This window comes from Xenopus laevis, chromosome 7L, assembly GCF_017654675.1.
Source record: "Xenopus laevis strain J_2021 chromosome 7L, Xenopus_laevis_v10.1, whole genome shotgun sequence".
NCBI lineage: Eukaryota > Metazoa > Chordata > Amphibia > Anura > Pipidae > Xenopus > Xenopus laevis.
In genome coordinates, this window is record NC_054383.1 from 119278894 (window position 1) to 119292363 (window position 13470).

The 13470-nt window shown below is 40.4% G+C and overlaps 1 protein-coding gene across 1 annotated transcript in view; it reads right to left on the minus strand.

Annotated features, from left to right (window-relative positions):
• Positions 1 to 3169: 3169 nt before the first annotated feature.
• ntf4.L (neurotrophin 4 L homeolog) overlaps positions 3170 to 13470 on the minus strand; it is a 72862-nt gene continuing 62561 nt past the window's right edge. Inside the window, exon 2 of the mRNA XM_018226378.2 lies at positions 3170 to 4507. Within this exon, the coding sequence (XP_018081867.1) occupies positions 3776 to 4486 (711 nt within the window). The 5' untranslated portion in view covers positions 4487 to 4507 and the 3' untranslated portion in view covers positions 3170 to 3775. The remainder of the gene's footprint in view (positions 4508 to 13470) is intronic.

The window sequence follows — 13470 nt, forward strand, 5'->3', positions numbered from 1 at the left end:
AAAAAAACATTTTATTTTTGTTTTCCTGTTTCAGAGATTTTTTTCATGACAACAAAAAACATCAACAGACTATTGATCATTAAAAATAATAAAACAAATAAGTTATATAAGAAATATAGAAAATATATCATTTAGCGAGCAAAACGTGATAGAAAACAGGTTGTTTAGTGTAATACCTTCCTTCGGAGGGATTTTTATAGAGGGGGCGGCAGAAAGGGAAAATATAGTGAATATAATAGTGGTACCGGACATTTCTTCCTCGCTCAAGCAGTTAAATTTGGATAAAATGGAGTCTATGTCAGGCAGCCATTACGTAATTCGGAGCTTTCTGGATATCGGGTTTCCGGATAAGGGATCCTATACCTGTACAAGGTGTGAACAATTAAATGGTCATTGCACTGAATCGTGCATTATTTCCTTTGTATTTAGTGGGACAAAATCTGAATCTGTAAGCAGCGTGTAATGTTTAGCCGACCTGAAACAAGACCTAGGCACCTACTTTCAAAAGGGAATATGCTTCGATTCTTCGTCACAATCTCAAGCACCAATTATAGCTTTACATCCTTGCATGAAAGGGTAACCATGAATTGTGTTTATTTTATCTCATATATTAATGTGAATGGATCATGGGGCTCCTGGGTTTTGATAAAAGCGAAAAAAAAGGGATTTCAGACCTCCTCCACCTCTTTTAGGTGAGTGTAAGAATCACATGACTGGAAGAAAGTAAAGGCCCATGGGGGTTAAAAAAAACATGAAACCTTTCATTTTGAAGACCCTCTAGGAACAGTCCATTGGGTAATTATATATTTTTTTATACCTCCAATCTTGTATCAAAGGAATCACACACACACACATTTCTTACTACACACATATATACACATAAAATATCTGATTGATCCGTATTTTGTTCTTCTGCAGACTTGGTGCATGAATGTTGGGTTGCACACTCAGTTAGAGCAGCCCAGCTTTAGACCTGGGGGTCACATACTACCGAACAAGGGTTTTTTATGGTCACAGTATGGCATTATAACACAGAAAAGTTCAAAAGTGGACAGATTCATGCAAGGTATTCCATTTGCTCCTTGCAAGGTCCAGAATACCAAAAGACCAGATAATGGACCTCTGCTTACAAAACAGTCACGACAAAGGGTGAAGGGAAGGGGTTATGCACTGGGAATCCAACGATACCCCTCACAAGAACCAAACATGGAGTAGCTTCAGTTTGCCTCTTTAGTTTAAGAAATAACAAAACCATAAACTGTGCTGATCTGCGGATGGTGGGAAATTGGAAACATTTAGCAGTACCTGTAGGATTAAGTCAATAGAACAGCCAAGGAGATTCTATTATCATCAGTGGGAGGTATTGATTAACACAAAGTCTTGCATCCATCCAGGAACTGACAGTTACAAATCAGATGCTTGCTTTCATGATCCTTACTCTTGCACATTAGAAAAAAATCTCTCTTTTGATTGGATAGGTACTAAACCAAACACATATTTGTTCATGATACCCCATAGCCCCTGATGTATATATACAAGTCTGCTATAATTTACTGACCTTTGCCTATAAATTAAAGGGGACGTAAAGCTAAAATAAAATGTAGCCTAATGATAGAAAATATAATTCTAAGCAGCTTTCCAATATACATTCATTTTTGTGTGTGATACACAGAGCAGTAGTTATGTGTCCCTTGCTATTCCCTGCACTGCTAGTTCTGACAATGTTGTGCAGGTATGGGACCTGTTATCCAGAATGCTGGGGACCTGGGGTTTTCCTGATAACAGATCTTCCCGTAATTTTGTTCTTCATTCCTTAAAGGGATACTGTCATGGGAAAAAATTTTTTTCCAAAATGCATCAGTTAATAGTGCTGTTCCAGCAGAAATTTCTCAAAAGAGCAAACAGATTTTTTTATATTTAATTCTAAAATCTGACATGGGGCTAGACATTTTGTCAATTTCCCAGCTGCCCCTGGTCATGTGACGTGTGCCTGCACTTTAGGAGAGAAATGTTTTCTGGCAGGCTGCTGTTTTTCCTTCTCAATGTAACTGAATGTGTCTCAGTGGGACATGGGTTTTTACTATTGAGTGCTGTTCTTAGATCTTCCAGGCAGCTGTTATCTTGTGTTAGGGAGCTGTTATCTGGTTACCTTCCCATTGTGCTTTTGTTTGGCTGCTGGGGGAAAAGGGAGGGGGGTGATATCACTCCAACTTGCAGTACAGCAGTAAAGAGTGCTTGAAGTTTATCAGAGCACAAGTCACATGACTTGGGGCAGCTGGGAAATTGACAATATGTCTAGCCCCATGTCAGATTTCAAAATTGAATACAAAAAAATCTGTTTGCTCGTTTGAGAAATGGATTTCAGTGCAGAATTCTGCTGGAGCAGCACTATTAACTGATTCATTTTGAAAAAAAATTTTTTTCCCATGACAGTATCCCTTTAAGTCTACTAGAAAATCATTTAAACATTATAGAACCCAATAGGCTGGTTTTGCTTCCAGTAAGGATTAATTGTATTATTTGTATCATGGATTAGATCAAGTACAAGGTACTATTTTATTATTACAGAGAAAAAGGATATCATTTTTAAAAAATTGGATTATTTGAATAAAGCCACAGTCTATGAGAGATGTCCATTCCATAATTCAGAGCTTTCTGGATAACGGAAATTACTGTAGACGGAAGATAGGACAATAGTGTTGATTTTGAAGGAGGGTGCCACAGTCATCGCAAACAATATGGCAGATTGCAATTTGAATTATATATTCAAATATAAAAAATGAAATGTGATACTATTTTACAGCTTTAGAAAACAACTATTATTTCCTTAACTTGGTCAATAACAAATGCACAATACAGAATCCTCTCAAGCTGTGCCTGATCAGGTGGGTCTGATGGGCACTGCTGTGAACTGATTGGTTCATATTATCTCAAAGGGAATCGGGACGTGGTTATAGGAAATAAATATGGGGTAGAAAAAGAAAGCTGTAGAAGGCAGGATCCAAAGACCATGAGTAGCGACATGCAGTCCATAAAAATTAGTTGCAAATAAGTTATATTTCTCAATATATATATATATATATATATATATATATATATATATATATATATATATATATATATATATATACACATATATATATATATATATATATATATATATGCACATATATATATAAAATTTACAAATAGAATAACCACTTTATACTAGCTTACAATATGAACTGTCTAATGGGGGGGACACCATCCCCGAGGGACGGAGGGGAATCATTTGCTGCTCCAAGGACCTTCTTCACATTTAATGTACCAGCTTAGCCAAGTCTGTCATGTTCAATGTTTACAAAGGTCTACGTTGCCCGTTTTTTTTTTACAATAAAACTTTTCAAGATTTCCAGCTCTATGAGTAAAGGCGACACAGTAAATACAGAGCACCGTTGAAAGTGCCAGTTTTCTGCCTTCCTTGTAACAATATTCCATGATATAGTCATCAGCCGTGTAACTCCAACGTGAAAAGGCACCGAGTGAGATAACGGAAAGTAAGGTTCTCCTCCCAGAAATGCTGAACAAGACCTCTTGGTGCTCATTTACATCCAGTTGCGTGCATCTTGGAAGCCTCTTCTATAAAATGTTTCCGTTGGTGTTGAGACTCCAGGAATGTGTATTTAAGGCCTTTTGTGCCATGCTGTAAACAGGTTAAGGAAAAGCATTCCTCATTCTCTAACCACAGTAAGGAGAGGAATCCCCCTCTACCTTCTATTCTGCCAACCGTTGTCTTTTACGTCCTTCCTGTCCGACTTAACAAGGTACAGACACACGCTGTGTCAATACGGATCCAACGCCAACCCACAAGCTTGTTGGAATCTATGGTCAGAGCCCTCACATAAGACTGTTTTGCTTTGCACTCAGATATCCAGTGCTTTTTGTCCACACCTCGGCATCCCCTTGTGGTGCTGCCTGATGGATTGCACTTGGTCTCGAAGAAGTATTGCTTCAGTGGTCCTGTAAGAGTCTGAATCTCAGACATGACGGTCACTATTTTCCCCCGATCATCCACAGCTGTACGCTTATCTGTAACCCAGACGTTGACACTGTCACACACAGAGAGCTCTCCCCGGCGAGACAAGCTGACCGAATCAGATCCCGAAGCCCGTTTTACCCGGGAAGTCTTGTTGGCTGGTTCTGGATGTGCCACTGTCTCCTCTGACAAAAAAAGTAGTGGAGGGCTAGAAGGCTCCTCACTTGAAAGAGACACTCTAGGTGAGTAAAGGTTCCAGTCCTTACCGGCCATGCTGGAATAGGTGGATGAGAAATCTGGGAAGAACCCATGTTGCAGGACATGACTGAAGTTGTACGGAACTGAGTGTAGGTCTGAGGCGTCGGATGTGTTATCAGGGCCATAATCCAAATCTGTGTTTTGGCTCTGGAAGGGGGCAGCGCAGATGGCACAAAAGTATGAGATCACCATGGCATAAAAGCGGAGGATCATTACTTAATCCACCACAGACCACTGCCAAAAAAAGTAAAAACAGAATTAGAATGTGGCATTGCATACAGAAATCTGACATTATACAACTAACGCATATTGGAAGAACATCAAAAGAATGTTCAATATAAGTACAAAATAACAGCTGAGGATGGCAATGCAATATTGAGGCTTTAACGTCTATACCTGTAAGAGAAATGGGCAGAACTGGACATAAATGGTTGTTAGCCTATTTCACTTTATTCCCCCCTTGCAAGTCCCACCTTTGTTCAGCACCCCACTTATATCCTACCAAGGTTATACAGTTTATATAAGAAAACACTGGTGTATCGGTCATTCAGCCATAAAATCTAAAATACCAAGACTATCAAGGGCAGCAAATTAGTTTTCACCCCAAATCCCAATATAATTGTCTTTCAAGTTGGCGTATCAGGTCTACTTAGAAGAGAAAATAAATGTTGGTTTTCAGGATGATCCCCCTGCCACTGTTCCAAGCTCCACCAGGGGGTCCAGCCCCAGAGTTTAAGAACCACTTGCACATAGTGAAAATTTACACGTGGCTCTTTATCTGTGTTGGAACTCAAGCTGTCAGCATCCCCTAGACATAGGGGTCCCCAATCTTTTATACCCGTGAACAACATTCAGGTGTAAAAAGATTTGGGGAGCAACACAAGCAAGAAAAATGTTTGGGGGTGGTGCAAAACAAGTGTTGTGATTGAGCACATGGTAGCCCCTATGTGGACTGGCAGCCTACAGGAGACTCTGTTTGGCAGTACATCTGTTTTTTATGCAACTAAAACTTGCCCCCAAGCCTGTACTTAAAAAATAAGCACCTGCTTTGAGGCCACTGAGAGCAACATCCGAGGGGTTGGTGATGTTGTTCATGAGCCACTGCCTTAGACATTAATCACAGAGACACGGGTACCCCCCACCCCAACACACAAACATAAGCTGTATTATTCTAGCTTGTATAAAATTACTTGATTTTAAAAGTTCAAAGAAAAATAATGGCTTTCATATTGGATCATATTGCTGTTGAAATACTTAAGCCCAAGGCTGCAAAAATGAATTTGAGGACCAATGCCTATGAACCAATGATGCTACAAGAACATCTGCTCCTCTTTCTCTTACTCCAACCCATCTGGTAACCCACAGGCTAGCCTCCTCCAATGCATTCTGCTCCCAAATATTTAAGTTAATAAAGAATTCAGCATATGTTATGCATAGATACAATTTAATTTGGGAAATAAAACTGTACAGCGGTAGATCCTGTTCTCTGGCTAAAACAAGGCTTCAGAATGGACCATATATAAATACCTATAAGTCTCAAGTCATCTAAAGCCTAAGGCAGGCAACAGATTTGCATTATGCTAACCCTATTTAATAAATAACCACAACCGGACTAATTAGAAACTCCTTGTCACGACCGGCACCCAATACCATAACAAGTGCCAAGCACCCTGGTCTCGGCTCGGCTTCACCAGTAGTGTGACCACCGTTGGGCTTCGGGAGGAGGCCTCAGCTTACTTGGGTGCCACCTGGACTTAACGAGAGGTGCAAGGCGAGATGTTCTGGCTGGCAAAGAGGCACAGCTGTTAGCAGAGTCTTTTGGGCCGAAGGTCACGGTACAAATGGAGCAGGCAAGAGACAGGCTGGGTCGAGGCAGGCAGATATCAAGAATCGTCAGGCAGGCAAGGGTCAAACCGGGTTGTCAATCAAGGGGTTAAGCAGGAAGAGTTGTCGTCGGCAGGCAAGGGTCAGGATACAGAATGCAGAATAGTCAGGAACAGGCTGGGTCAAACACGGGTAATCAAACAGACAAGATACGGAACAGATCGGATGCACAAGGCTCAGGAAACCACTAGAACCAAAACGTGCGCCAATGTGCGCTGGCGTAATCACGCCAGTGCGCCTGTACCTTTAAGAGGCGCGCAGGCCCTAAGGAACCAAGATGGTGCCGGCGCTGGAGGCAGGAGCACGGCGGCCGTCCACGCAGCTGTACCACTAGACCACCAGGTATTTTTATTACACTCCTTTTATGAGCCACTAAGCTGCATTAGATCTATAACTGTGAATATCCTGTGTTTCCAGTGTCAGACTGTTTGTTTGGGAAACTGCAGAAGTGTAGGGCAGAACATAAGGGTTCTAGGAATCCTTTTCACATAATGCTAGATATATTCTGCACCCCACCAAAACTCTTGTCAGATGTCCAACTTCTTTAAGGAATGAAGACCTAAATGAGCAGGGAGGTCCTACATTCAATACTGTCAGTATATCACCGAACTGAAATGACTAGCTTTACAGATAAAAGAAATTTACGATAGTTTTATTGGAATATTAATATAAATTATATGTATAAATTGCTATATTTTTGTTTATTGGTGGTTCAGACTGTGGCTCTTTAGGTGCTAAATCTATATAAGTAATTGGACATCAGCAGTTACAAACCCATATTGATAAATGTACAGACTGATTGACTCAGGCTTCTGCTGTTGCGTCTCTTTGATTGCTCTGTTTTGATCCCTATAAGCCTTTAATCTTAGGAGGCAGATAAAAGAATCAAGGAGAAAGGGAAATAACAGTGAGAATGGCTAATGGCCATGAAATGTAAATACTGTGCTCCTGTCATGCTTTCCTCTCACCTTTCCTCATACACAGGCAGCATGGCTATAAACCTCTTGTAAAAAAAAAGATAAAAGCCTCGAGGGATAATTGAAAAGATTATGAAATCAACGAGTATCAAAGGAAAGTGAGAATGTTTTATAGATGTGGTTCCGTGTCTGGCACAGTTCTCCGATCACATGTGCAGTGTTTGAAATAAGTCCTCATCCAGCCGGGTCCAAACACGTGACTGTTCAACAAGAGGAGCCAAACCAAGGCCCCCAATGAAATGACATGTTACACTCCCCAAAGCCTGAAGCCCACTAATGACTAAGGGAGACCGGTACGATAAACATCGTATCTCCCTACGTCTATGATAATCATTTATTTATATAGCGCCAACTTTATGTACTACACTATATATACTTTGCTTTGAAGTTCTGCAGAAGAGGGAGAAGCACAGGCTTGTATGCAGAGGCCTAATTATTGGTTCTGCCATTTCAAGCCATGGGCAATAACGTGAAGATTTGAACTATGCAAACCACTCCGACTTTATTTGGGTTAGTAGTTCAGCCAGGTGCTTCCACCCTGCTCATCGACAGATGCCTCATTTTAATGACACAGACCCATTAGTTCTCTGCTGAGAAGTATGAGAGATAAAAAATAATTAGGTATAAATTGTACTTTGAATAAAACACAAAGAAACACTAAACTTTGATTGCATTTAGGGAGGAAGGCCAACAAACCTGATACCTAGGGGAACCGTCTTCCTTCTAAAGCAGATTCTTTTGGTTGTGGTCCCACCTTTGAAGTCAAACATTTGATATAACTTTTCAATATTTCCAGTGATAGACTGTAAAAAAAAAAGCATTCTCCCTAAAAATGTTACTGTAATTGTCCTTCATGCCATGCCCCTAGGTGGGCCACCCACAGTTATGGAACCACTATCAAGCTTTCTAAATTTGGGAGGGGCAAAGCTATGAAAAGCTAGCGTCCCTTCATATTTGAAGTGCTCCTTTGCTCTGAAGTTCCCCTTTACTTCAAGTTATCATTTTCGCTTACAAAAGTCAGAAAATAAACCTATTTATAGGTTTTATTTTTTAAACTGGCTTCAACAGCTCCTTGTTCAGTGAACACTCTTTAAATGCATCTAAAACTCTGATATAAAGCAGCCAGCCACAACCAGGTAATAGAATCCTATCAAGGTGGATAAATACAGCAGTACCCAATGAAATCCTGAAAATTCTTTATAGGAGAACTAAAGCTTAACTAAAGAAGTAGGCTAGAAATGTTGTGCACTATGTTTTGGGCTTCTGTACCAGCCCTTTAGCAGTAAAGATCTGTGTCTCCAAAGATGCCCCAGTAGCTCCCCATCTTCTTTTCTGCTGATTCACTGCACATGCTCTGTGCTGCTGTCACTTACTGAGCTTAGGGACCCACTCACAATATACAGTACACATAGAATAGAAATGTCACAATATAAGGCTGATTAGTAATTAATACAGATAATTACTACATGGCAGCACAGAAACCAGTGCAATTAGCATCAGAATTTAATAATCAGCCCTGTAGCATCATCTTATATTACAGGGGAAGCTCATTTTCTGCTGGATAATTAGTGACGAGCCCTAAGCTTAGCTTCTCAACAGCTGCTCAGAGCCCACTGAGCATGTGAGTGTCACAGACACTTTCCAAGATGGTGACCCCTGTGACAAGTTTGAAGTCCAGGATCATTGCTGCTATTGACAAGCTGAAACTTTAAGATGGTGCAGTAAGTTTAGTATATAAAATATGATATTTTTATTCGTATTCATTTTTAGGGTTTAGTTGTCCTTTAGATGCCTCAAATCTTGAACTTCAAAGTCATGGACATCATACACATCCAACGACTGGAGCTCCACCATCCAACTACTATATGTATTCTCTTTATTCTTAAACCAAAAGCCAGTGGGTTTATTGTTTTTTCTCACCCCCCACCCCACCCCCTTTCTTGACAAACTCTTGTTCAGGCCCCCCGGCGCATAACAAGGTTACAGATACAGAAAAGCATTTTTGCCCAAGTCATGGGCAATGGGCTGGGCTTTCAGGAGTGTCTAGAAGAGCAAATAAGTATCCTCGACAAATCTCACCCTAATTGACCTTCACACTTTGGGCACCCAAAAATATGCAGTGTGTGTGGAAATGATAAAGAGCATCTGCTCAGGGAGTGCAGGCCATGGTATTACTGTGCCATTGGAAAGGCTAAGGAAACGGCACGTATCTTTTTAACTGTCATCCTGTGATGTTATGAAATTGATATACACTTGAACACAGACGCCGGCTCGGAAGAGATCACATTGCCTTCATCCACACTAGCCTGGGCTTCAGCCAAAAACCTGAGCGCACTCCTTCGACGCGGATCAAATGTACTTCTGAAATTCCACCCCAGGCTCAGGTTAGTCCTCGAACTGGGGCTGAAGGGCCACTCTGAACCCGCCTGTCTCCATTCTAAAGCAGACGCTGGTGATAAGACTCATGCCACCCAGCTGCTGCCCTGACACGGTGCTGCTCCCCCTTTGGGCTCGCTTCTCTTGTATCTGGGGCCTCCAGCTGTTTTTACTGGCATGGCTATCTGAAAGCCAGTGAGCTGTCCTTACCATCAAAGCTATCATCATCTAGTTAATACCTCTTTGTGAGTCATTTGTTAAGCGCTCCGTGAATGTTAACTCTCCACATTCTGTCCCAGTCATGCACCCGAGGCACTAACTACACGGTAACTGACAGCGAGTACTGAAACCTCTTCCTCACTCAACAACAAAACAGTTTAGAGAGTGGGGAATATAAATTATATATAGATCTATGAAGCTTTTCTTTCATCCAGGTCATGGTATATCTAGTAGAAAAAAATCTAGAGCAACCGGACTTGCTGAGTAATTATTCAAGACGTTTCACTACTCATCATCCGGGCAGCTTCTTCTGTTCAAGTTGAATAATTTACAAATGGCGGTGCACACTTGATTTGAAGGAGCTGCTCGGATGAGTAGTGAAACATCTTCAATGATTACTCAACAAGCTCCAGATTTACTTCTACTAGATATTATAAGTATAGTTATATACAGACAACATTTGTGTTACCCAGTATGTGTCCCTTCAGCTTTTGTATAGCTATTGTAGTTGAAAAGTAGTGATGGGTGAATTAATTCGTCAGGCATGGATTCCGGATTTCATTGACTTCGAATGCAGCGAAAATATGCTGCGAATATGTTGCTTGCAAAATTTTTCGCACTTTAAAATTATTTGGACGCCTATTGATTTTAATGCATTTGGAAAAAAGAGTTGCTCGTATAAAAATTGTTGCGTGCATAAAAATTATTCGGACGCCCATTGACTTTACTGCATTTGGTCCAAAGAGTTTTGCGTGTGTTAAAATTGTCGGACGCCCATTGACTTTAATGCATTTGGACAAAAGAGTCGCGCGTGTAAAAATTGTCGCTTGTGTCAAAATTGACACGCATTAAAATAATTATGATGCCCATTGACTTCAATGCATTTTGTGAATTTTTCGCAGTTCGAGAATTTTTTTGAAATTCAGAAATGGGACAGATTTGCCCATCACTACTGTAAAGGCTACAGGTTGTGCAGTTCTACCCTGCATGGCTATTTAGATGCCAGGGGACACAGGTGAGCCCAGTCCGTATCAACTGCTGCCTATATTGGGCTAAACCACTTGCCTATGTATGAAGCAGAGATTCCAGTTCATGCCAAAACTGTCACTTTCTACCATAGCATGACAGCAACTTAGCAGCTGCTTTTTTTACAGCCCAGAATTCTTCTTCACGTTCCAGTGTGTGTTGTTAATGTGGAGGTCATAAAGCCAGTTGTAATCCTGTGCTATAAACAAACCAATTAGGGTTTCTGAATGTCAAAACCACAAAATGAGATGTGACTTTTTAGAGCTTGTTTGACACTGAAAAGCTAATTTACTAAAGGATGCAAAGTGCAAAAAACAAATGCTAAGTGACACATTTTTTTTACCTAAGATATACCTTGCTCCCACTTTTGTCAGCTGGGAGCCGGATCCCACATTCAAGTTTATTTATAAGTCCTGTACCCAACTATTGTGCTCCAGACTGCTGCCATCTATGTTCTTCCAATCAGGTGCATAGCATACCTTGCACTGTATAAAGGGGGAGGTGCAGGTGCTTGAACCAAACTAGGGATGCACCTAATCCACTATTTGGGATTCGGCGAATCTTGGTGAACGATTACGAATGCCAAACCGAATCTGAATCCTAATTTGCATATGCAAATTAGGGGCAGGAAAGGAAAAAGTATAAAAAAAACTTTTATGATGAAAAGTCACGTGATTTCCCTACCCGCCCTAATTTGCATATGCAAATTAAGATTTGGTTCAGCAAGGCACAAGGATTCGACCGAATCCGACTGAAAAAGGTCGAATCCCGAACCGAATAATGGATTCGGTACATGCCTACACCAAACCTTACGCAAATGTAGGACATAGAATTTTTATTCCACGTAATGTCAGTGCTGGTAGCTGCAGTTAATATATAGAGGCACACAGACTGCTCAACCCTGTGCTAAAAAAAAATAAGTATCCCGTAAATTATATTTTACTGTTACAGCTTCTTTCATGTTTGGGACTGACTCAGACAACCTGTCAGGTCAGACCAATTAAAGCTATAACAGCGGTATTTTTTAAAGCACCCTGTAGCCAAGGTGCCTCTCCCCAGTGCCGAAAATTCCTTATGATTCCGCTTTCCCATTAAATGTCTGGCAGAGGCATTTCCAGGTTCTGGGTAGGCTGGAACTAAGACACAAACATAATTTCTGGCCTATTAGAGATACATATGACCCATAACGTGCAGAGGGTTGCATAATGCAACCAGGGCCATAGACTCCATTTTATCCATATAATTCATTTTTTTTAAATGATTTGCTTTTTCTCTGTATTAATAAAACAGTAGATTGTACTTGATCCCAACTAAGATATGATTAATCCTTATTGGAAGCAAAACCAACCTATTGGGTTTATTTAATGTTTATATGATTTTCTAGTAGACTTTTCTAGTAGATTTTCTAGTAGACTTAAGCTAGACTTAAATTACAGAAATACCCCTTATCCAGAAAACCCCTGAGCATTCTGGATAACAGGTCCCATACCTGTACCAGAACACAGTTATTTCCATGTACTAAACACAATTCAGCAGGAACATCTAAGGCTATTTTAATCATGGTAACTGCACTTTAAGGGGTATATTTATCAAAGAGTGACGTTAATAGTGAAGTTCCGCCACTAGAGTGAAATTCTGCCTCTCTATTCATTTCTATGGGATTTTTATAGGCGTATTTAACAAAGGGTGAACTTTCACTTTACCCAGTGATAAATATGCCTTTCAAAATCACATAGAAATTAATTGAGAGCTGCGGAATTTCACTCTAGTAATGGAACTTCACTCTTTGATAAATTTGCCCCTAAGTTGGTTGTTCAACCAATAGTAACCAGACATATAGGACCTGCTTGCTCTGGCAAATAAACAACAAAAATATATACAAGTATGGGATTCGTTATCTGGAAACCCATTGCTAAGAAAGCTCTGAATTACAGAAAGGCTGTCTCCCATAAACTCCATTTTATCCAAATAATCCAATTTTTTAAAAATGATTTCCTTTTCTCTGTAATAATAAAACTTTAGTAGCTTGTATTTGATCCAAACGAATATATAATTAATCCTTATTGGCAAAACCAGCCTATTGGGTTTATTTAATGTTTACATGATTTTCTTGTAGACTTAAGGTATGCAGATGCAAATTAAGGAAAGATCCGTTATCTGGAAAACCGTAAATTCCGAGCATCTGGATAATAGGTCCCATGCCTGTATAAAATCTAAGAAATTGTCCCTGAGAAAGAAGCTAAAAGAACCTCCCACTGTATCACTGGCTTAATCTTCCATAAACCGGATCTTTCCCATTACCCATACGAAGCAGCGTCTCGTAGATGGGAGATACTGTCATGGCTCTGAGCTTGCGAAACGCGCACACAGGATGCCGGGATCCTGATACAATTTAGCCTTTGTTACAGGCTGTACGTTGGGCAGGTTGCTCTCATTTTCTACATTTAATACAGTGTATCATTAACCAAAGCCATATGGGTCCCAGGCATGGACTGCGCTAAGGTTGTTGAAATGATTTATCCTTCAATGAAAACGCTGGCTTACAAAAAATACTTCTAAAGCTAAGTCAATACGGTTCACCGGAAAGGAAATTGTGCACTTTTTTAAAGGGGAAACTCTTTATACTGAAACGTGCGACCTTTACCCACTGCAACTTTGGCTTTGTGCCAGAGCCCACCGTGAGTAATTCAGCTTTTAACTTACTGATCGCATTTA